The sequence below is a fragment of the Eptatretus burgeri genome, chromosome 3 (genome assembly GCF_056783735.1).
Source record: "Eptatretus burgeri isolate ZD-2024b chromosome 3, Ebu_testis_v1, whole genome shotgun sequence".
In the NCBI taxonomy this organism is placed as follows: Eukaryota; Metazoa; Chordata; class Myxini; order Myxiniformes; family Myxinidae; genus Eptatretus; species Eptatretus burgeri.
In genome coordinates, this window is record NC_140963.1 from 128,276,831 (window position 1) to 128,303,118 (window position 26,288).

A 26,288-nucleotide genomic window follows, 5' to 3' on the forward strand; every position below is an offset into this window, starting at 1 on the left:
TCTCTCTCTCTCTCTCTCTCTCTCTCTCTCTCTCTCTCTCTCTCTCTCTCTCTCTCTCTCTCTCTCTCTCTCTCTCTCTCTCTCTCTCTCTCTGTTCTTCTATTTACCTTTATTGCTTCAGCTTTATTACAGCGCGTGCGCTGTATACAATTGCACCGAGTTTGAAATGTCCCCGCCGGCGTCTACCACGTCTCCGGTGTCCCCCGTGTCCCCCCCCCCACGTTCCTCAAGACAGCCAATGACGGCCGTCCGGTAGATGCAGTGCGTAACCTCGACGGAAATGGCCACAATTGAAGTAAATACTCTAGTATTTCAATGGAAATTTGTGAAACTAATGTGTTATATATGTGAAAACCATTTAATTTATTGCTTGACGGAAAAAATCGAAGAAACGCGCCCCTCATGTACGAACGAACGAAAGACGTCATTTCCGCCCACCATGGCATTTCGCGCCGAAAGACGTCATTTCCGCCCACCATCACATTTCGCACCGAATGCTGAAAGCTCAGTTCTTCTTATGTTATCATTCTTTTGTGGCCTCCTGCCACGCTGTATCGAACGATTTCATTCTTTCTCTTATATATAAAGGTGCTTATCACAATAATAACAAGATTTTTACATTTCAAATATTAAGTATGCTTTTTAATTGTTTTTCAACTGAAAAGCATAAATTGCATATTTTAACATTAGTGTACTCATTTGCTTCACCATACGCACTGTATTGAAGGATTCACTTTTTATTTGTTTAAGTTTTGTTGATCAAGTTACATGAGGTGTTTTTTTTTTTTAAGATTTTTTTTTGTGAATTAAAACCTCGGCGTGAGGTCTCATAAACGAGCAGTATTTTTTTTTTCATTGCCAATAAATTTGACAAAAAGGGGGCCATTTTTGCCTTAAACCAGGTATCCGAAAAAATATATTATATTTATCACGTGAACTACGATAAAAATATAAAAGAGCCAGATATTAATAATGGTATATAATAATTTTTATGCAGGGGTCTCTGAGACATGAAAACTATTTCAAGGGTTCCACAAGGGTAAAAAGGTTGAGAAACGCTGCTTTAGACCCTCGAGAGCTGTTTGACTGCTTCGACCCCTTGACCGCTTAATCCTTCAAACCTTTAGATCCTTTAAACCCCTTAGACCTTTGAAGACCCTTTAGATGCCTTCAGACGTTTTACATCTTTGTTTAGATCCTATCGACCCTAACTACTTTTGGAATGTACCCTTTAGACCTTTCAACGCCTTATGACCCTTTAAACCCATGTCGACCCTATAGACCCCTTTCACCTGTAGACCATTTTGACCTTTAGGCTGTTTACTCTTGAGATCCCTTTAGACCTTTTAAGACCCTTTCAACACTTTCTTAAACACTTTATACCCCTTTCGCCCTTACACTTTTTCGACAACTTACACAGTTTAGATCCTAATGACTTTTGGAATGTACCTTTGGACCTTTAGTCCCCTTAGACCCCAGAGTCCCTTCGTCCCCTTATAACCCTGTAAATCCATATAAAGTGATAGACCCTATAGACCCCTTCCACCTGTAGACCTTTTTGAGCTTTCTACTCTTGACACTTTCAACACCTTACACCCCTTTAGACCCTTAGATCCTTATGCCGTTTAGACCCTTATGCCCTTTAGCCCCTTTTGTCTGTTAGACCTTTATGCCCTAAAGATCCATTCAACCCTTTAGACCCTAACTGCAATGAGAATGTACCCTTTAGATCCCTTCGACCCCATAGAGTCAATATATCTTTAGACCCTTTAAGACCCTTTGTAGACCTTTTGTAGACACTTTAAGAATATTTGTAGGCCTTTTGAGACCCTTTATAGACCCTTTGTATACCTTTTGAGACCCTTTGTAGACACTTTAAGAATATCTGTAGACCCTTTAAGACCCTCTCTTGACCTTTTTAAGACCCTTTAAGTGCCTTTAGACATTTACGTCCTTTAGACCCATTGGACCACCCACCTTATGACCCTTTAAACCCCTATATACTGTTACGCACAGCCTCCGTGCCTCAGAGCGAGTGCCCCGCAAGTACCCGGAGGGTCACGTTTCAGACAATTAATACGATCACTTTCAACTTTTCTGTCAATTGATAACCAGATGACAACCAGCGCACGACATAAAACAGAAGGAACTTTAAAATGCAATTTATTAAATCCCACTGTCAAGCGCTAATATCATTCAATCAGATTCAATGAGAATTCAATCACAATAATTCATCATCAACCCTCCGTCACTGTAAAATCCGCACAGTAAATACAAGTCACGTTCAATGCTTTTAAATACTTAATCAAAGTTACACACACGTATTTAAATGCAGTTTCCAATACTTCCACAACTATTAGAAAAACAATTTCCCTTTGAGAGAGCAACTTTACATTCACGTTTTAATACATCCCTTTAATAGGATACATGCTGTGAATCAAAGTTTGTATCTTGCACTGTTGAAGCAAACGTGCAGTTGATGAACCGGTCAACCGTGTGTTTGGAGTGTGTGAGGTCTGCGGGAATTCTCTCACAGTATGGAATCTCACTACCATCCTGGTCGTACCATGAGGAGTGGGGAGGAGGGACAACCTTGAAGCAAGATTCCCAGAGAAGCTGTCAGCATGGAATATCAACATGGAGTTACTTTGCACCTTGAGTGTTGCGTTGGCTCCTTGTGAGCACAACCAGTCTACCAGCAGGAGAGAATCCGAACACCTGCGAAGGTGCACTGGGTCACGATCGGTTTTGTGGTCAACGTGTGCCCGATGATGCAAGGCTCATGAGCCATCCCAGCTCGTGCCCCACTCGTACACGGTTCACTTGGCAAAACGAACTTGACTGCACTTCGCTGCTCCAAAGGCTCCATGTGTTGCTGGACCTGGATCTCTGGTTCACCTCCATGACCTCCTCCATGTCGCTTTTCTCGAACGCTCATTGTTTCACCTTTTGTTGTAATGACACAAGGTCAACCCCGAAACAAGGTAACAGACAGCCTAAATTCAAAGATTGACCAAAGCTTGACCATTGGTTCGGAACATTGTTTTCCACAACAAATCTTTCACCCAGTGCAGTCCTCCCCAATGTAGGAGTGAAGCTCTCACATTACTCGAACACTGGAGCCTCAACAAAAGTCATCCTCAAAGTTCTGTTGATAATAATCAATCACGTTGCCAATGGCAATGACGCATTCAGTTGTCTGAGCATGTATCCTTTCCCCTAATACGTGACACATTTATTTAATTCACTGTAATTCAAGTTGCCTTTCTCAGGCAGAATTATATAATGCAAGTTGCCTTTGACACTGAACCAACAAAACTTAACATTTCCAATTGTATAGGATTTACTAATCCATAACAATGCCCTGTACATGCCTTACACCTAGAGACTCTTTTGACCTTCAGACTTTTCTCTTTCGACCCCTTTAGACCATTGAAGACCTTTTTACATTTTCAACACTTTAGTCCCTATAGACCAGGAGTTCTCAAACCCAGGGTCATGACCCAAACTTGAAAAACCCCACTCAAAATCCCAGTTTTTGAGGGGGTTTTTTCACGTAGAAAGCATTTTCTCTGACAATTTTTAGCATCGGTGCTGGTACCAAGTAGGTACCAGTACCATTTGGGCCGCAAGGCAAATGTGATTTTAAATTTTGGGTCATGGACAAAAACTTTTGGGAACCACTGCTATCGACCTTTTAGATCCTTTGGACCCTTTAGATCCCTCACTACTGTTGGAATATATCCTTTATTTCCCTTCGATCTCATAGAGCGTAGACACTTTCGACCTTTAGACCTTTAAACCCCTATATACTGTTGCACTTGCACCCTTATGACCCTTTAAACCCCCTACAGACTCTTTAGAACTTTAGCAATTATTTGTTTTTTCACTACTCTTCCAAGGCGGCTCAGTGGATCGTTTTTAATTTAGGCATGAAAATTTATGATGTCGAGGCACAAAAACGAGTGGTGCCCCTTTTTCAATTTCTATCTAGGTGGTGAAATAATAAACTTAAAATGTAATTTTGTGAATATCACACACTCCACAATGATAACAAGCAGTTTCTGATTCACTCCTGTGACTCTTTTTCTCAAGATTTGTATTCCATTCTTGATAGTAGATCAGATCAAAAGACCATCATGAATGACTTGGTGCATGATTCATTGTATGTATTTGATGATCACTTGAAAGACTACAATCACCGAATGTGGAACAAGCTTTCATTCCCTGATTTGAACTCGCCAATATTCCAACGTAACAAAGCACGTGAGCTCAGAAACAACTCGCTCCACGGATGTGATGCACACGACGATCATCATCAGCATGTTTCACCCTGCACTTCTCTAGATTTAAACACATCAAATGCTGTGAGAAGTTTAGACCACGGATAGTCAATTACGAAGTTATCATAGGAAAACTCCCACGTTATATGACAAATTATTTTGAAATCAAGTGTTATATTTCTTGGCAGTTTCTTCTGAAACTTGAAAATGACTTGATGATGATGAGATGCGATGATTCAAAACATCACTGGACAAAAACTCATGGAATGTTTTTCATCAATTCAGGACCCACTCATCCTATATAGTTCTCATTGCGCAAATACAATCATGTTTCAGCCTCCACGTTTCTCGACAATCATGTTATCAGATGTTGCAGCCCCCACGGGCCCCTAAAAAAAAAATACTCCACTGGTCAAAAGTTTTAGAACACCCCCATTTTTCTAGTTTTTACTGAAATTTAAGCAGTTCAAATCTCGTGAATAACCCAAAATGGTACAACGCTAAGCGGGAAACTGCCAGAGGTTAAAAAAAAGAAAAAGTTTAGGTTACCAAAAACTGAAAAATAATGTAAATTGCAGTGTTGTTAAAAAAGGTCCTTTTCAGGGAACAAGTAATGGGTTAGCAACTGCAGCTGTTCTGCAGCAATGGAAGTAAGCCATTAAGCCTTGAAATTTTATGCAAACAATTCTTCCAGGTGTCCCAATTTTTGTTGATTAGTTACAAACCCTCTGTCTATATAAAAGCAGTGTTGGAACAGACTGTGTTGCTACACCCTTTGAAGCATTATTTGGACAATATTACACTGCAGGAAGTAGTATATTGCTATCATAATGGTGAGAAAAAGACAATTAACAAAAGAAGACAGACAGACCATGAAACCCTTAAAAGTGGAGGTATTTTCTTTAGAGAAATTGCAAAGAGGTCAAGGTGTCAGTGAGTGCAGTTTCCTACACCATCAAAAGGCACTTGGAAACTGGAGGAAACTCTGACAGGAAGAGGTCTGGCAGACCCAAAGCCACAACACAATCAGAAGACAACTTTCTGAGAGTCAACAGCTTGCGTGATAGGCGGCTCAATGTACAGCAGCTTCAAACACAGCTTATCACTGGTCGAAGTAAGGAAGTCTCAGTTTCAACTGTGAAGAGAAGACTTCGAGCTGCAGGTTTGACATGTCGAGTGGCAGTAAGAAAGCCATTGCCAAGATAGCAAAATAAGAAAAAGAGACTTGCCTGGGCCATGAAGCACCACCAGTGGACTCCTGAAATCTGGAAGAAGGTATAATGGACCGATGAATCAAAATTGAAATCTTTGGTTCATCACGCAGGGTTTTTGTATGCCGTCGAGTTGGCGAAAGGATGATTCCTCAGTGTGTGACACCAACTGTCAAACATGGAGGAGGAAAGGTGATGAACTGGGGCTCTTTTGCTGGATCCAGAGTCGGCAACTTGCACAGAGTGATTGGCACCCTGAACCAAAAGGGCTTCCACAGCATTTTGCAGCGCCATGCAATATCCTCTGGTCTATGCCTAGTTGGTCAGGGGTTCATCCTACAGCAAGAAAACGACCCAAAACATACCTCCAGGCTATGTCAGAATTACCTTAGACGAAAAGAACAAGACAGAAGGCTTCAAATCATGGAATGTCCAGCACAGTCTCCAGACTTAAACCCCATCGAGCTGGTTTGGGATGAACTGGACAGAAGGGTGAAAGCAAAGCAACCTATAAGTGCAACACATTTGTGGGAACTTCTGCAACAGTGTTGGGAAGAACTTTCCAAACAATATTTGATTTCCATTGTAGAAAGAATGCCACGAGTATGTTCGGCTGTTATATCTGCAAAAGTTATATACATACATACATACATACATACATACATACATGCATGCATGCATGCATACATACATACATATACATGAATATGAAAAGCACCGTGAGTCAGTCTGGGAAGCCGTGAAGACTATATATCCCTATTAATCACATCATGTTTGAATGTTAATTCCCCAAGACTCTTAAAACCCAGAAAACCCAAAACAGCCCAAGGACCCTGAAGAGGAAAAAGTCACCAAAAACCCAAAAGTCACCAAATACCCAAATAGACCCCGAAGACCCAAAAAGACCCTGAAGACTCAAAAGTCACTGAAGACTCAAAAGGACCCTAAAGACCCCAAAAGACCCTGAAGACTCAAAAGTCACTGAAGACCCCAAAAGACCACGAAGACCCAAAAAGACCCTGAAGTCACAAAAGTGCCAAAAACCCAAAAGACCCTTGAGACCCCTTTGACCTAAACACCATTTAGATCCCTTACACCCTTCAGACAGATTAGACAGCTTTGATTCTTGACAATTTAGACCACTTGGACCTTCTGATATCAGAAATAAATTTCAAATAAATATAATATCACCAATAATAAAAATAAATTTGGAGAAAAGAAATGTTTGTATTATGATTGGTGTAAATTATGCCAACACAGAAAATCTGTGACATCAATCTCCGCAACGACGTGTGGATAGGCAAGCGCAGCGAGCCGATCCATGTTAGTTTCCCATAACATTAAACTGAAAATAAGCTTTCTCCCCTAATGCACGCAGATTCCAACCACCCTCCATCAGGAGATGAGCGTAATCTTAATCTAATGTCCTTCCAAACTCCTCAACCCAGTCCCTTCTCTCCTCTCCAACTCTCTTGCCCTACTCTTTCTTCTCTCTCTTTCCATTTGTTCCCTCATATTTCTTTATTACTTACCTCTCTTCCACCCAGCTTTGGTACGACTGTGCGTAAAATGTACATTGTTTCTTTTGTTCAATATTGAATGAACAAAAGTTATTTTGGCCTTAACAAATAACAGTGTTACATATAACTTCACAACCTTTGTGTAGGGTATGGTTTTGGGGATAGATAGTTTGAACCCCCAAGCAGATAAAATTGAAGTTCAATAAATAAATAAAAATTTATTTGCTTCTCATGATGACGCACTGGCTTTCTGCTGAATAAGATGCTCTTTTCGTGGTGTGTCGTGCAAAGGGCCAATGACACCAGAAATAGCGTAAGCTCATTTGCAGGAAGATCACGTGGGCTTGTGGCAATAGTTCATTGCTATTCTTGGTCGCATGCTTTGAGGATACAGATGATTCTGGAGGCTCTGCCACATTATATTACACTAAGATGCAAGTATTGTAAGGAAATGCGAACTTCAAAACATGGCATTTATTCAATATTTTATAATTTGAAATTTTATTTCAATGATATACCAAATATAGGTTCATGACAGAGTGGGGAAATGGAGGTAAGTGTTAATTTACTGACAATGGGACAACAGTTGGACACAAGCAAGTAAATTAATTAACAGGTAATAAAAGCGGAGAGGAAACATTAAACGGCATGTAAGTGAGTTCGGTTCGGTATGGTAAATGGGGATGAAAAGGATCGTGGTTAGAAATTATGGAATATATGAGATGGTGGTGCACCACTTGCTTGAATAATGGGAGGGATAACTGCAATTGAAAAGTCTCCAGAAGGTAGTTCTACAAACAGAAAAAGAGGAACAAAAGAACAGCAGAGGCATGTGTGCACAAAGCCTGGATTTTGAGAGTTTAACCAAGCGAGGTTACTGGAAGAACATTTGTGGGCTGGAAGAGTTGGGAAGCGTTGGATGGTTGAGAAAGTAGAGGCGGCTCAAAGAACATTGGGACGACTGTGCTTTTATCTCCGTGACAGCAGCAGGTCTTGTGTGCTTTTTGGTCTCATTGTGGGAGACAATAGAGAAGTACTCCATTGACTAAAGGACAAAGTCCTTGTAGACTGAGTAGTTCTAATTTTCCAAGGAATGAGTTAGAATGACTGAAGATGTCAGGTTTGCAGCTGGCTTTGGAGGCCTTTGTTCTATGGTCTGCCGAGGAGACGTGGTGGCTGATGATGAGATGATTAGGTTCAAGACTCTGAACCTCTTATAGTGGCTGACTATGGAAATACTGTCGATAGGTAGGTTCATTTGTCAATCATTCTGGAGTGACAGGTGATACTGTGAGACATTCCAGGATTGAAAGACATGTTTAATTTCTCAGACGAGCATGTAATCTATTCCAGATCAGTAGATGGTGAACACAGCTGCCACCTGCCTGTCAGTCTCAAACTGCATTTGACAGAATGTAGCTAGTCATTTGCAAAAAGAACGAGAGTGTTTTCCAGAGCATTGGAGAGGTTGTCCAGGTATATGAGGAATAAGACTAGGCCCAAGACCCCTTGTTGAGGCACTGCAACATTCATGAAAGGGGAGGAGTGGGTTACATTGACAGCAACTCATTGACTGTTTGAGGGGAGGAAGTCAGCTAAATGCATGAAGACAGTCTTCTGTGCTTCAGGCAGGAGCTTGACAAGCCGTACAACATGCCAGACTGTGGAATGCTTGAGATAAGATGACAGTAGGTGGGAAATATTTTCACAAACTGAGATCCATTCAGAAATCAGGACTTGCAGTAAATCAGATGCTTGCACGTCGGAAAGACTCTGTCAATCCAGTCCGTTGCTGATAAACTGGACATTTGTTTAACAGAATCCTTCTTCCCACAGGACGTCTCCGACTCCTTAGTGTCTGTGCCCGGCTATTGTCTCTTTTGGTTTGATTGGCCCGAACCTCGCCCCGGCAGCGGAGTTTCACTTCACTTCAATAACTCAATTTCTCACTGCTCTTGAACTGATCTTACACCTTCCAATCCCCAAGAGTATGTTTGTCTGTGAGTTCGCCTGTGCTCCCACCTTTTGTGTATGTGTTGTACCGTCCTCCAAACATTGACAACTCCATCTACATCTCTCTCACACAAAATGGACCAATTTTTAACCACTCGTCCTAACTATCTCTTCCTCATACATGATGATTTCAATTATCACCATGCCAATTGGTTGAGTGTTGTACTTCTCCCACCAACCATGGCACTTCAGCAAAAGACTTCTGTGATTCCATGGAACTGACTCACTCTGTGGCCTTTCTGACCTGGATTTCTCCAAATGTCAAATCCTCCCTTCTGGACTTGGTGATGACAAACTTCCTTGTAAATGTCTCCTGCGCTTCCTCTACTCCAATTGGTTCATCTGATTTTCTACTTGGAAGAGTCTTCATCTCTATTCTCAGACAGCTGCCTTACCATAACAGCCAGGAGGTAATTTTTTTACTCCTGCTCATAAATGTAATCAAATGATTCAAATTCGAAATTGAAACTTTAATTCTTTGAGCAGGTGTGAAAATGTGACATTTTCAATGCTCATCTATGAAATCGATTTAAATAATGATAAAATGGCTGGGAAAACCTATACTAACCCAACAAAATACAGCCATTATGGGTGACATCAACCAGACTCGGTGGTGTAATGGTTAGAATGTCCGCTTTGAGTGTGGAAGTGCAGTGGTTTAAACCCTGGCTGAAAGTCGCACCAAAGGCGTAAAAACTAGCTGCTTCCTTGCTTGACGTTCAGCATTGAAAAGGATAGAGCACTGACAATGCTGGGAAGGCAATGGCAAACCACTCAGTACAACCCTTGCCAAGAAACTGCTTCCACAGCACTAACGTTCCACGAAGATACGGCACATCAAAAACAAATACAATGGTGTAACAGTGACCCTGACACTGTACCCAAATGGAAAGGGAATTCAGCAAGGCAGAAACTGTCCCACTAGATTTGTTCACTGCACTTCTAGAAGTAGTGCTCCAACAATTAAATTGAGAAAATAGAGGAATAAATATCGATGAAAAATGGGTACTATCTACAATTCACAGATTTTGATTCAAAGCAACGGTGAAGAACTGAAAGTTATGATGGAAGAGCTCAATTTCAGAATACAAAAGGTCAGACTAAAAATGAATATAACAAAGACAAAAACAATGTTCAACCACTATGCAAAACAGGAAGAGATTCAAATCAATCATTGAAAATTGAAGAAAGAAGCAATTATATTTACTTCGGACAATCTATCTATAATTCCAGCTGTGTGTGTGTGTGTGTGTGTGTGTGTGTGTGTGTGTGTGTGTGTGTGTGTGTGTGTGTGTGTGTGTGTGTGTGTGTGTGTGTGTGTGTGTGTGTGTGTGTGTGTGTGACCGCTGTTTCTCAACAACCGCTGGTCCGATCTAATTGAAACTTGCCAGATATATTGCTGGGGACCTGAGGATGTGCCTTTTCAAGGTTTGATATTAATCGGACAAGGGCTTCCCAAGTTATGGCCATTTATTTACCAACCAATGACAGGAACCGTTGCTGCGGCCATTTTATATCAACCAATGACAGGAAGCGTTGCTGTGCAGCCGTGGTCGATGGTGAAGAGAAACTCAGCCGCGTTCGCCATTACGGGTTTTTTCTCTCCTCTCCTCTCCTCTCCTCTCCTCTCCTCTCCTCTCCTCTCCTCTCCTCTCCTCTCCTCTCCTCTCCTGTCCTGTCCTGTCCTGTCCTGTCCTGTCCTCTCCTCTCCTCTCCTCTCCTCTCCTCTCCTCAACCTCTTCGTGTTTTTCCTTGCGGAAAGGCAAAATACGTTGGCGCTAATTGAATAATTGGCCATTAAAAGCCTCCGTATTCTTGCCCTGGAGGAGGAAACAAAGAAGAAGCGCTGTTTCCTCAGCGATGTTGTTTATGAAGAGGTGCTAATGAGATAAAGGTGTGTACAATGTACATGGAGACGATTTATATTATTATTTATTTATTGAAGAAAAATTGTTCCAAAAATAATTTATCAAAAAAAGTGCACAACTTCTTTTTGTTTCCAATTGTCAAAACGGTGTGGCCTTTTGAATTGTTAAGGAATTCAGCTCCACTCAACATGCTTGCCAACGAAATACATCTCAATTTGGTGGTAAAAACGATTCACAATGACGGGTTTCCTTACTCATTGCTCTGCAGTCTGCATTCAACCCCTTCATTTGTTATCTCATTGACCTCATTTAATCTATCTATAATTCCAGCAGTGTGTGTGTGTGTGTGTGTGTGTGTGTGTGTGTGTGTGTGTGTGTGTGTGTGTGTGTGTGTGTGTGTGTGTGTGTGTGTGTGTGTGTGTCTGTGACCGCTGTTTCCCGACAACCACTGGTCCGATCTAATTGAAACTTGCCAGATATATTGCTGGGGACCTGAGTATGTGCCTTTTCAAGATTTGATATTAATCGGACAAGTGATTCCTAAGTTATGGCCATTTATTTACCAACCAATGACAGGACACGTGCTGCGTAGGCGTGGCTGCGTAGGCCGGTGCACGGCCGGCCGACGATGACGTCACTTGTCGTGCTGGTTACGATGGGGATCGATCGGTGCCTTAGTTACCGTGGGGTAGGAGTGCCAATGGTAAATGGCAGCGAATGTCATGGCAAGCAAAGACAGGGTGGTAAACTTGATTTTAATTAACTCTGTGTGTAAGTATCACAGCTTACACTTCAATGTTGTTACTTCAATGCAAGCGATAATTCGTGGAATGATGTGAACATTCCGTATGGGCACGCACTACTTTTGGATAGTGATGACTTACTGTATTCTAATAATTTCTCGATTTCTTAACCGCATTTATAGATAAACACAATGCCCCAATCCAGTCGTCGTTTATGAGAGCGAAGGAATGGCCTGTGTGTTTGTTTGAAAGTTTTTTTTTTTTTTTGCATGTACGGCCACGCACATATGGACACCCGAGAGCGAAGGAACGGCCTGTGTGGTTGTTGTTTCTGGCACGTGGTTTGAAATTTTTTTTTAGTTTTTTTTGTATGTACGGCCACGCACGTATGGGCACACACGTACGGCCATGCACGTACGGACACGCACGTACGGCCACGCATGTACGGCCACGCGAGAGCGAAGGAACGGCCTGTGTAGTTGTTTCTGGCAAGCGGTTTTAAAGTATATATATATATATATATATATATATATATATATATATATATATATATATATATATATATATATATATATATATATAATTTTTTTGCACGTACAGCCACGCACGTACGGGCACGTGAAAGCGAAGGAACAGCTTGTGTGGTTGTTGTTTCTGGCACTCGGTTTGAGTTTTTTTGCGGGGGAGGGTTTGCACGTACGGCCACGCATCTACGGGCATGCACTCATCTATCTATAATTCCAGCAATCTCTGTGTGTCTGTCTGTCTGTTTGTTTGTCTGTGACCGCTGTTTCTCGACGACCGCCGGTCCGATCCCATTGAAACTTGCCAGGAATATTGCCGGGGACCCCCGGATGTGCCTTTTCAAGGTTTGATATCGATCGGACGAGCGCTTCCCAAGTTACGGCCATTTTATTGCTTTTTCAGTGTTGAAAAGGTGTATATATGGCAGCTGAAGGTGTCGTTCCACCTTCTCGCCTTGTCATGCCATTTTTCCCAAATTATTAATAACCAGACGACCACCGGTCCGATCGGATTGAAACTTGCCAGGAATATTGCCGGGGCCCCGCGGATGTGCCTTTTCAAGGTTTGATATCAATCGGACAAGCGGTTCCCAAGTTACGGCCATTTATCTGTCAACCAATGACAGGACATGGTGCTATGACGTCACGAATGACGTCACAATTAATGTTTGTTTATTTATTTATTTATTTATTTTTTTGAGCACGATTACGTCACAATTCTTTTTCTTCTTTGTTTGGTATGACGTCACAATCGACACTGGGGACCTGAGTATGTGCCTTATTATTTATTATTATTGTTGTGCTTGGTGGACATTTGTGAATACATTTACAGAGAGAAGGGCGAGAGAGGGGGGGAGAAGAAGGGCGAGAGAGGGGGGGAGACAGAAGGGCGAGAGAGGGGGGAGAGAAGGGGGAGAGAGAAGGGTGAGAGAGGAGGGGAGAGAGAAGGGTGAGAGAGGGGAGGGAGAGAGGGGGCGAGAGAGGAGGGGCGAAAGAGGAGGGGCGAAAGAGGAGGGGAGAGAGGGGGGAGAGAGGGGGGAGAGTGGGGGGGTGCGAGAGAGAGGGGGCATCATAATTCTTCTTCTTCGTTTGATATGACGTCATAATTGATGCTGGGAACCTGATACTGCAGGCACGAAGCTGCACATACTGGCACGCACGTACGGGCACGCCCCTACGGACCCGCACTAGTTTATACAAATGGATACGGATCACTTTGAATAAGTGATTCGATATACCAGAGCAGGATGGACAGCGTTTGTCAAATTTAAAAAAACAAAAATGTTTAAAAAAGCAAACTTTGCTTTGTCTGAAAAAGAAAGTTTACAATCGGTGTGTTCTGCCAGAAATAGCATATGGCACTTAAACATGGTCTTTGACAAAATATTTCAGTAAAGATTAATCACCATAATATCGAGCCATGGAAAGACGCTTTATTGCTTAGTCGTAACCAAAAGGAACAAGAAGGCAAACAAAAGGATCAGACAGATCAGTATTAAAAAAATTAATTCCTTGACATTCTGGTCACAATCAAAAAACTGAAATGGTAGTCAGTTGGACATGTAGCAATAGGAACGGACAACCGCTGGGCAACAATAATTAGAAACGGGCAACCTCGAGAAGGTTTTCGAAGAAGCATACAGTATATCGACCAAAGATCAGATGAAATTGAAGAAATTACTGGAGTACAACGGCCTCAAATTGCATGTAATGGACCATATTGAGGGAGACCTTTATCCTGCAGTGGACTAAATTGGCTCGTCAAGTCTATATTCAAACAACAGGACAATGCAAGTTAAAAAAAAATTTAAACGAGGTTAATTTATTATTTCTTATGTGGCCAGTGGCTGCTGGTGACATCAATATTAGGAGCATGACTGTGCCGCTCACCTTTATCATTTGAAATTCTCTACACCTTTATGATACACCCAAGGTCTACACACACTAATCCGCACATAAGCTACACAATACCAGGACATCAAAAAAAAAGGCACAGTCAATAACCTATCTTTCAAACTTTCCTTAATTCCTTTTATATTCCTTTTATATTGAATGTCATGTTTCCTTAACACATCACAGAAGCCAACGTGCAAATTAATCAAAATCCGAAATTCGGTTCACGGTTGTACCTCTTACTTGCCGGTTCAATGAAACGGGGAAGGAAGAAAACGAACGTGTCCAAATACCGAAACACTCCTGTTGAATGAGGACAATTCAGGTCAAGGTGTATGTGAGCATGCGTGCACATGTTAAAATCAGCCGTTCTCAATCTCGCACACAGTTCGTCTGAGTCTGAGACCACTTGAGAGTGAAGCACCAGCCAATCACTCTCTCACCAAGGTTGCTTGTCACCCACTCACGTTTGTGGTGTGAGCGGTTGGCTCATCCTGCTGATACCATTGTTCTTTTCTTTGAAAGCTTCTGCAACCAAAAGCAGCCCAGAACTCATTCAGCACTTTAATGTAGTGCTCAGAGTTGATGGTCATGGCATTTCCGTCCTCATCTTCAAACCAGAACGGTCCAATGATGCCATTCTTGCTCATCGCACACCAGCCCGTGCACTTGACTGAATGTAAGGGTCTCTGGGGAACCTCCTTGGGCAGTACTGTACCCCAGTAGACATTCCTTCCTCTAGAAATTTATTCGTCCGTTTGAATATTCTCTCTTTGCATGGGGCGTCTCCGCAAGGACATTTTCTCTTGAACTTTGAGTTTGGACGAAGGATTGCGTTTTCATGTCAGAATTCTACAGAAAAAGCCTTTTCTTCATTTGTCCAGGGCATTGTTTCTTACAGGATCTCATCTATCATTATCTGAAATAAGAGAGAAAAAAACAAATACCCCAGTAAAACCCAGACATTTGCAGGGATACGTTCCTGAAAAATGCCGCGAATGTTCAATCCGTGAATGTCAGTGCATTGTTTCAATGGGAACAAAAAGAGGATAGTGTGTTATTATTATTATTATTATTATTATTATTGATTGATTTTTTTTTTTTACATGTTCTGGGCTAGTGGAAGAGCGATGACACAGAACAAATCAGGACACAACATAACAAAGGGAACAGCAGGAGAAAGGGGAAACACCAACAGCAGGGTGGAGGGAGAAAGTAGACGGAGACAGCCAAACAAGGGTAAGGGAGAACGCAAAGGGTGGACAATAAGGATACATAAGCAATTTTTTGAGGGATGGAGGTGGTTTAACGAGTGTAAAAAATATCATGATTTTGAATGGGGAATGACTTGAGATGGCGGTGAACAGCAGTCTTGAAGACCTGGCAGGAAGAATGAGATTGAATAGAGTATGGAAGGAGGGGTTGCTGGTGGACCACGAGGGTGGGGAGGCAAAGCACGGAGAGGGCTGAAAGTGCACGTCCAGAAATGAGGCGGAAGAAGACAGAGAGACCACCGACCTGTCGGTAATGCCAAAGTGATAGGCCCATAGACTCAGCTTCATCGTAAGAGATTCCAATGATTTTGAAAGTCTTTGTTTCCATAGCATCAAGCTGAGCAAGATGTGAGACAAGGGACCCAGCCCAGAGGGGAGAGCAGTTTGATTTTGAACACCCTGTACATCATGCTACATCATGCTGGGGATGAACACCCTGTAGGTGGATAGGAGCTCAAGTGTGCCAAGGAAGGATTTTATACAATGGAGGATGCCCAGTTGGTGGCTGGCTTTGGAGGCCAACTTTGAAATGTGGCTTGCCCAAGAGAGATCAAGGCTGAGGGTGTGACCTAAGAGTTTTAGTGACTGAACCTCTTTGAGAGGGTTGGTGAGAAAGTAGATTGGAGGATTTGTGGTATGGTCCTTTCAGAGAGAGAGAGAGAGAGTGAGTGTGTGGGATTTCTCAGGATTGAAAGACATATTCCAACTCTTTGACCAGTTTGTAATGTTGTCAAGGTCTGAGGAGAGGGAATTGGCTACTGCCTGTCTGTCAGAAGGATGAGAGATGTCACGACAGCTTGTAGAGTCATCAGCAAAGATATAAAGAGGATTTTCCAGAGTCAGTGAGCTCATTGATGAAGATTAGGAATAGTATGGAATGTAGAACACTGCCTTGGGGTCCTCCAGCCTTGACAGGGAGGAGAAGAAGAATGGGTTCCATTGAGAGCGACACGTTGGCTACGAGAGTGGATGGAGTCAGTAATCCAATAGTGGAGTTGGCCTTGGATTCCATAGGCAGACAGTTTGGAGAGCGAGACAGGATGCCAGACTGTACCAGAAAAGCTCGAGATATGTCCAGAGAGATGGCTCTGTTCTCATAACTGATATTGATTTCCATTGTTGGTAGAGTCAAAGCAGCATGTCCAAGGTAGAGTGACTAAGTCTGAATCTAAATTGATGATCTAAGATGAGGCTGTTGGAGAAAAGGAATGATTTTATGTCAACTGTGATGATGGATTCCATGATGTTGTTGATAATTGGAAGAAAGCTGAAAGGTCTGTAGTTAAGGGGATCCGTTTTTGCACCTTTTTTTCTGTAATGCTGTGATGTTAGCTGATTTCTAAGCAGATGGAAGATGACCTATGGTGAATGACAGGGTGAAAAGGGCAGAGAGAGGAAGTGTAAGAGCAGCAGAGCAGATGTTTGGGATTTGTGAGCCGATGCCGTCCGGTCTGGTTGTGGAGTGAGTGTCGAGGGTTGCCAGAAACTTTTTCACCTTTTCAGGTGCAAAAGACACAAACTTCAGAAGCCGCTGGGTACGACTGGGAAGGATGTGTGTAGAGAGGGAGGGGTTAGGGACACAATATTTTGAAACAAACACAAAATTGAAGCATTCGGCCTTCTCACAAGCGGAGTCGGCTGTGATGCCATTTGAGGTGAGGGAAGGGATGAAAGAGGGAGCATACACCAGAGACAGACTTGACAAGGCACCACCAGGTTTTAGAGGAGGGAGACGAGTTTGAAAGTTCGTTCTTGAGATTGGATAGATGTTGTTTTCTGGCTCTCCTGAGAGTAGACACGCACCTGTTGTGCGCTTTGTGGAATTATGTGAGATTGCATTCAGTCGGATTTGCCTTCTCGGAGGAGGATGCAAGTGTTTTAAAGCAACTGCCTTGCCTTGCCTTGCCACTTGACCTTATGTGTACAGGATGTGTTGAGCAAGGTAGGGTTGACCACCGTGCCTCATTTGAACCTTTGTTGGATTTTAACAGCAGCGGTGTCGCAGGGCACTCCGATGAACAGAAGAGCATCTTTGCTGAGAACTTTCACATTCCCTTTTATTTAATTTTCAGTAATTCATCTTTATCTTTTTTGAATGATTTGTAAAGGCGAAATAACCAAATAAATGGCCACACAAAGGCTAACGTTAAAGGTATCCTTTGCAAAGAGGAGGTGAGCTATTGCTGACACCATGAAGAAAATTCCAAATGCTTTAACATACTCCGTCAAACTTGGGCCAAAAACTTTCGCCAACCGACCCTACGAGGTGGGAGTAATTGTGGTCGTTAAGAACTCATCATCATCTTCATGGTGTGCTTGAAATGTGTTGTCATGCTCACTGCTGAACTTATTAGTCTGGCTTTTATCCGAAATTATATCGCGCCTAATTCATCACTAGTTCTGAAGTTGTGTCAGAAGGGGCATGCTGTATCTTGGAGCACAATGATTTTCAGATGTGGGTGTAAAGCCAGCTGTCCTGTCTGCATTTAGATGTGAACCTGAAGCATCCCACAGTAACTTTCAAAATGTTTAGGCCAGGAAAATTTTCTGTTTTGGGTTATCTGTGTAAGTCGTAAATCCTGCACTAGGTGAGAGTGCTGTGGATGTGCAGATGCCACAGGGCCGAGTTCTTGTAAAAAAAAAAAAACACAAAAGTGTATATGTTGTTACGGACCTGGATTTGGGGTTAAATTGGGATTTTATTTGGAATAGTTATTTCCAAGTTGCAGTTTAGCGCAAGCGTATTTAATTAATGTATTCAAAGATGCAGTGTCGAGTGTTGTTCAGAGGCTATTTTTTCCCTTTCCACCATTGTTCGTGTCCTTCCCCACCCGCACCCCCCACTTTATGTATTCCCTGCTGTGATTTGTCTTGGTATGGAAACTTCCGTCCTGTAGTGCTCAGACGGAGTCCACCTGGCCCAAGTGCCAGCAGGACAAATGTGGCCACGTGGCTCAAGCGATACCAAGGTGCACGTGCGAACATGTTGCTTGCATAAGAGAAGGACATGGGAGGCCATGAGAATTCTGGAGGTGGTGGCCACTTTTCCCTCCGGAAGTGACCGGTGCTATAAAATATGACACGTCCTGCACGAGAAGGTTCTCTGGTTCGTTCTCTGGTTTTTACCTGGGGTCTTCTGATTCTCTGCTTGGTTGATGGGACCAAAACTCCATCAGACTTGGGCCAAAAGCTTTCCCCAGCCAACCTCATGAGGTGGGAGTAATTGTGGCTGTTAAAAATCATCATCATCATCATCGTCATCATGTGCTTGGCAGTTGATGACCAGCAATTTGTGTGCACTGAGGGTCGCCCGCAGAAGGACGTTCTTGAGAAAGAGTGTGGTTCGCAGAACCTCTCCCTCTCCACCTTCCTGGTGATTGCCGGGTGAATGAGCCAGCGTGCCGACAAATTTGGTGCCAAAACCATGCGTGGGCAAAGGTGCTCGCGTGGATGGTTCTCATTGTCCCATCTTCTCCACTATGGGATCTGTTTCGTTACCCCTCCCCACCACCCAAATAAATTCGTAATCTTTGGTTCAGTTCCGACGTGGTATCTTGGGCGCGAGGGATTATTTTCGGGTCATTGGTCACTTGATTTAGCGCATGTGTGGTCACGTTCTTTCTCTTCCTTATACCTGTTAATTTTTTTTTTTAATACAATATCGAGGCTCATATAAAAGCTAACATACAGAAACGCACAACAAGGGGAACAGGAGAATAGAGAGGTGGGAGAGGGACGGAAAAAACAGTCGGGAGCAGAGACATGAGGAGATCTGTGGGAAGGAGAGGGATGGGGCGGGATACACGGGGTAAACAAGATGGACACCACAGGGACTTTTAGGTCCTTACATGACAGGCACTTTCAGCAAGGAAAGCAGGGAATTTGACGGAGCTGGGTTTGGGATGGATTAGCGGGGGAAGAAAAGATCGTGGTTTTGGATGGGAGAAGATAAGAGATGGTGGTGAACAGCTGTTTTGAAGACCTGGAGGGAAGAGTGGGATTGAAGAGAGTGTGGGAGTTTATTCCAAAGGTGGGGAAAAATGATAAATGAAAGAGTGAAGGTGAGCAGCGATTCTTGATTTTGGTAGTTTAACCAGAAGGGGGGTTGCTGGCAGACCTTGAGCGCCCTGTGGAAATATGGTGGGGACATATCTCAGACAGAGCGGGGTGGGGGGGGGCAAGTCCAGAGAGGAGATGGTAGAAGACAGAAAGACCACCGACCTGTCTGCGGTGAGAGGGTGAGAGACCCAAAGACTCGGCCTCATCGCGGGAGATGCCAATGATCCTAAATATCTTGGTTTCCACAGCATGAAGCCGAGTAAGGTGAGAGGCGGAGCACCAGCCCAGAGGGGAGAGCAGTACTCCATCAGGCTGCGGATGAAAGCTTTTTATGTGGTCAGGAGCTCAGGTGGGCTAAGGAAGGACTTTGCACGATGGAGGATTCCCAGTCGGTGACTAGCTTTGGAGGCGAGGTTGGAATTGTGGCTTTCCCAGGAAAGATCATGGCAGATAGTGAGACCCAGAAGCTTGAATGAAAGGACTTCTTCAAGAGGATTGTTGAGAAAGTAGTTTGGGGGGGGGGGAGGGGTTCCAGATGGTCCTTTCAGAGAGACATAGTGAGAGTGTGAGGTTTGTCAGGATTGATTGACATGTTGCACGTGTTGGATCAGTTTGTGATTTTACCCAAATCTGCAGTGAGTGAAGAAGCTGCTGCTTGCCGATCTGAGAGATGACAGGTGGTACGGCAGAGGGTGGAGTCATCAGCAAAGAGATAAAGAGGATTTTCCAGAGTCGGAGAGATCATTGATGAAAACCAGAAAAAGAACTGGGCCCATTCAATGGTGGTATCACATCTCAGTGGTGAGGGTGAGCATTCTTTCTCAAAACTAGAACTTATCAAGTGTGAGGTCATGAACCCAATGGGACAAGGTCATCTTAATTGTCTTTCAATCACGAGCATTGAGAGTGAAGTGCTGAGAATCATTGACTTGTCAAAAGTCGTTGACTACTTTTGCTGAAAGAAATGTTGGAAAAGACCGATGTAATGTCATACATGTGATGGTTTCTGTCGAGAAATAGCCTGCACCTTGCAATGCAAACGACAAATGATAGTCTTACAGATAAATTGGACTGTTTTGGTTGAAATCGATGGCATTGTTGATTTAGTTACTTCTGCTACTTAAGGTTATGATTTCACATCTGTTTGTCTGTCTGTCTGTTTGTCTATGAGCAGGATATCTCAAAAAGTTATGGACGGATTCGGATGAAATTTGGTGGATGCATTGGCTGTGTGACAAGGACGAACTGGTCAGATTTTGGTGACGATCCAAATGCGAGCATTTTAAAGTGATTCTTCACCATTGAGAGATATATGGTCTACTCATTCACAAGGTCCATGGTCCATACTATTCCCAAGACAACCTATCTATGGATCCAGCCCCCGAACCCTCCCATTCCCACGGTAACAATAGGTTGTTATATAATTAGTATCATGAATAATACTGTATGTCTAGCCTACAATGCTGTGTGTGTGTGTGTGTGTGTGTGTGTGTGTGTGTGTGTGTGTGTGTGTGTGTGTGTGTGTGTGTGTGTACACCTGGTTCACATGAAGAATGCTGCAACAAAAGTGAAGTTATTATTTTAACACAAATGTTTGACAAACCTCATGTGATATGATGCAAACCCATCTACGTTGTTGTGCAAGCATCAATGTGCAGAACCAGATCAGCTTAAGGCGTAGCTTATTTATCAAAGATTGGGTCACACGGTGCCAAAACATTCCAGCAATGAGAGATTTGATTTTGCTAATGGAGATTTTATCATTATACTGATGCTTCTTTGCCAATTCTTCAGACTTTGTACTTGTGTTTGAAAAACCCATGCAGCCTCTGTGTCCAACTTGTCCACCTCATACATCCTCTGTGTCCAACTTGTCCACCCCATGCATCCTCTGTGTCCATCTTGTCCACCCCATGCATCCTCTGTGTCCATCTTGTCCACCCCATGCATCCTCTGTATCCATCTTGTCCACCCCGTGCATCCTCTGTATCCATCTTGTCCACCCCATGCATCATCTGTGTCCAAGTTGTGCAACCCATGCATCTACTGTGTCCAACTTGTCCACCCCATGCATTCTCTGTGTCCAACTTGTCCACCCCGTACATCCACTGTGTCCAACTTGTCCACCCCATGCGTCCAACTTGTCCACCCCATGCATCCTCTGTGTCCATCTTGTCCACCCCATGCATCCTCTGTGTCCATCTTGTCCACCCCGTGCATCCTCTGTATCCATCTTGTCCACCCCATGCATCATCTGTGTCCAAGTTGTGCAACCCATGCATCTACTGTGTCCAACTTGTCCACCCCATGCATCCTCTGTGGCCAACTTGTCCACCCCGTACATCCACTGTGTCCAACCTGTCCACCCCGTACATCCACTGTGTCCAACTTGTACACCCCGTGCATCCTCTTTGTCCAACTTGTCCACTCCATGCATCCACTGTGTCCAACTTGTCCACCCCATGCTTCCACTGTGTCCAACTTGTCCACCCCATGCATCCTCTGTGTCCATCTTGTCCACCCCATGCATGTTTTGCGACCTGTTTTGTCTGTTACATCCTGATCTGTTCAGTGTACTTGCTCTTCCACGAGCCTCGACTATGTATACAAAATAGAAAAAGGATGCGTTCACTTTCCTTTCTATTATTTTGATAACTTTGAAATGTGCACAAACATTTAGAACTTCAATTTAATGTCACTTTAATTTACAGACATAAGGCAATCCACACATTTATCAAGTGATGGAAACAATAAATACTTTGTTCTGGCTGGCAACAAAGTCATCATATTTTATTCAGTATCTACCATTCTCCATTGTTCTTGGGCAGATTTGTTTGTCCTTTCCAACTGCTAGCATTCTCAAACCTATGTTAAAGATTCCATGAACGTTTTGATAAAGTAGGCCATTGTGTTTCAGTACCAAGGGAAAATTTGAAATTCCTGTCCTGATCCATAGGGGGCACTGCTTTAGCAACATAGCTGCTCCTGAAATGTGATGCAAACCAGCAGCCAGGTGCTGTATATGTATGATGATGGTACCCAAGCTTCCAACAACCTCACTATGGATTGCCAGCTGTTTGTCAAACGGATGCAAATATTAAATCTTTGCTGGCCTTATTGTGTTTATGTGCTTGCAGGTACCGTAAGCTGGCATTGAAATGGCATCCAGACAAGAATCCTGAAAACAAGGAGCTTGCTGAGAGCAAGTTCAAGGAATTGGCACAAGCTTACGAAATACTCTCCGACAGTAAGTTGTGTTTTTACTATTTAAAAAGAATAAACATAGAACGGGAAGATTTAATGACCTGGAGTGTCTGCATTTTTATATTCAGAATGCTGTACATCTCAGCTAAATCAAGGTCGACAATATTCATGATCTGACATATCGGGCAATTGGAACAACAAAGCAAGACAGAGAGCAACATGGCGTCAACATGCTGAAGCTTTCGTCCAGCAGTGGACTGAAAATAGCTGATGAAGATGAACATATAATGCCTGGTGTTGGCTTAATGGTTCGGGTGGTGGGCTTGGGATCCGAGGATCCTGAGTTCAAATCCCATTTGGCTGTTGAATTAATACCAGGTGGGGTTGACTCTGCCTGTCATCCTTCCGTGGTCGGCAAAATGAGTGCCAGCTTGCTGGTGTCCTGTGTCGGAGTGGCGACCTGTCCAGGATTATGCCCAATAGCCAAGGAGACTGCTTAGGCAGCACCAACGCTCTGCACAGAGTATGGTCCCAATGGACGGATGGATGAACATATAGGAAATAACTAGAAGGGCACTCGGTAGAGCGCATACCTCCACCACGTAATGCCTGATCCACAAGAACATATCGGCCCCAATACATTTTTGAAATATCATGCCATACAGTACTATATTGTTTTTGAGCTCTCTCAATGGTGAAGATTCACTTCAATAATTAAATAATTCTCGTATCCAGATCCAGATCCAGATTCAGATCAATTCGTCCTTGTCACACACCCAACCTGTCCACCAAGTTTCGTCCGACCCCGTCTCCAACTTTTTGAGATATCGTGTCGATATATTGTTTTGGCCCTATCTCTCAAGGGTGAAGAATCACTTAAATATTCTCGGATCCGGATCTTCACGAAAATCTAATCAAGCCATCCTTGCCACACATCCATCCTGTCGACCGAATTGCGTCCGAATTCTTGCATAACTTTTTGAGATATCCTGTACACAAACAAACAGACAGAAAGGGGTGAAAACATAACCTCCTTCACCTTCAGTGGCGGAGGTAACAATCAGCAATTATAAATAATGTCTAAGGCTTCGATGTACAATGAAATATATTTTTATAGTCTTTGTAAGATGTACATTCCCTTGTACTTCTGTTGCTATTTCCTCAAGGTCACATCATGAATTATTATTATCCACCATCTGACATATTTCCACCATTTGAGGGTAAATTTGGAAAGTTTTTAAGGGTTTGATGGTTAGAATTTATTTTTTAAGTGCTTTAAACATTTACTAAATGAAATGCTTAATTGACAAATTGTAAAAAGAAATTAACTTTTTCTTTCAAAAAAAAATTGTCTGAAGATTTGAGGAGTTGTACACATGCAGGATAAAAGCATCAGGAAAACCAGAAGGAGCGATCAGAGATGGCAGACCCTTGTTAGCACTTGTTTTGTGTGGTGTTTGTGTAGTTTTGTGTTCTGGTGTGTTACATAATAATTAATAAGATACATAATTAATTAGAACTGCCACTTTATAACTACTGGCAGTGATGACTGGGCACCAAAACGTCCCGCTTTGATTGGACACCTGACCCAGACCCATGATGTTTATTATCATTTTATGGAATTTAGAATGGGATTAAAATAAATTCAATCCAAATCAAATGGAAGACCAAATAGGTACAGTCCTGCATTGGAGTCATCAGAAGGAACCCAAACAAGCAAAAAGGAAACATTAAGTCATCAGGAGGAACTTGGATGGGATTCACATTTCAGCTGTTACTCCTCTACCTTCAAACCCATCCAGGCACAGCCAAGTGAACCTTATTTAAAAATTAAAAAAATAAAACATTTTTAAAAAAAGAACCCAGATCAAAAAAAATCTAATAATTCTGGCTGCCAGACCATGTGTCCGATCAAGTTGAAATTTACAACATGTGTTCCGCATTACTGCTCGGTCATAATTCTGAAGTTTCATTTCAATTGATTAAGCGGTTCCAGAGAAAACATTATTTAATATTTTTTTCAATCCAATATAGCTGCCAAAGCATGTGACCGATGACATCATATGTTTGAACCTTTTGTTCCTCGTGGATAAGCAGTCATGCATGTAAAGTTTCGTCTCGATCTGTTCAACCACTTCAGAGAAGAAGATTTTTGAATGTTCTTAAAAAAAACCCAATATGGCTGCCAAATCACGTGACCGATGACGTCGTCAAAAAAATTTTGGTGGACCATTTTATCCCTAGATCACCGTCAAAAATGTTCATACTGATCAGATGTAGCGTTCTACATATGCCATTACGACGTCACAATGAAGGCACCGATGATGTCATGAAAAAAATCACACTTACTCCCCATGAGGAGTACTTACCGTGTGCCAAGTTTCAATTTTTTTGTTGGTGCAGTTTCAGAGATAGAGGTCCAAAGTTTTTCTGTTTTTACAACATGGCTGCCACACACCACGTGACCTATGACGTCATAATTATCATTAAAACGTTCTACATGTTGAAAATTTAGTCTCGATCCGACAAGTGGTTGCAGAGAAAAAAACAAAAGTTCTGTGCAGACAGACAGACAGACAGACAAACGGACCCAAAGGCAATACCCTCTCCTTCAGCAAGGGTAAAATGTGTCCTTTGCAATGCTTGTTTATAACATTTTGTGATATTTTAGCTGTTTTTATGAAACCGTATTCATAAAAATAGGACTGTGCCTCCTGAAGCTAACCTGGATCAGGAGCAAGTCACTCAAACCACCCCCACAGACCCCTTCGAACCTGATTTATTATTATTATTTTTTTTTAATGCTGTGAACAAACTTTGGTACATCACGGGTGATGAAGGTTGTGGTCAATTTTCATCAAAATCGTGTGTCGCTTCGGAGAAGAGAGCAAATATCGGTTTTGGTGGGGTCAACCCACCCCCACCCCCTCCACCGGAGACCCCCTTAATGAGCACAGATTTTGATGCGTTCAATACACCTTCGTTAGGCATCAGATATGAAGCTTGTGTTCAAGTTTCATAAAAAAAGTGTTTGGTTCAAGTGATAATGACTGAAGTGTTTACGGACTGACTGACTCACTCACTCACTCACCTACACACACTGCTCGATTGCATAATCTCACCGGATTAAAGTCCAAGTGATCTAAAGATGTAAGAATTGCATCGCAGAAACACAAGTTTGTAACAATTTCGATATTCTGTCGATGCTTTCTTTTTATAGTTCATACATTGTCTTTAGATGGGCCTGGAAGGATGACCTCGACTCCCTAGAGGTATGCCCAATCTCCTCTAAGCCACCGAGTCTGGTTTCAAATCTCGACCCATCTATAAATTGTCACCCTGGTGTCGCGCAGGTAGGACGAGGCATCAATGTGTGTACCGTCCTGAGGATGGATGTTAAACCGTGTCTCGTCTGCCAGCGTTAGTTGGTGAACGTTGAAGATCTCGGTGTCCTTTGCAAAGAGTCGGGGAGCTATCACTGGCACCCTGGCCAAATTCCTGCTCTAAAAATACAGGGGGTAGTGCATGAGCATCACAGTAATGCTCCCAGCGATGATGCAACCAGCAGCCACAGGCTGCATACAAAATGAATGAATTGTCTTTTGATGAGCAGTATATGCTAAGGGATGGGTATTGAGTTCAAATTGATATTGACTCTCATCGCTGCTGTTTGTCTTGTTTGGCATTCCCACCTGT

General features: G+C 42.8%; 1 protein-coding gene across 5 annotated transcripts in view; it reads left to right on the forward strand.

Moving 5' to 3' along the window:
- LOC147030949 (dnaJ homolog subfamily B member 6-like) overlaps positions 1 to 26,288 on the forward strand; it is a 115,624-nt gene that overhangs the window by 60,184 nt on the left and 29,152 nt on the right. For all 5 annotated transcript variants that reach the window (XM_085875547.1, XM_085875548.1, XM_085875551.1 and 2 more), the window contains one exon: positions 22,526 to 22,635. In XM_085875547.1, coding sequence (XP_085731673.1) covers positions 22,526 to 22,635 — 110 coding nt within the window. The remainder of the gene's footprint in view (positions 1 to 22,525; positions 22,636 to 26,288) is intronic.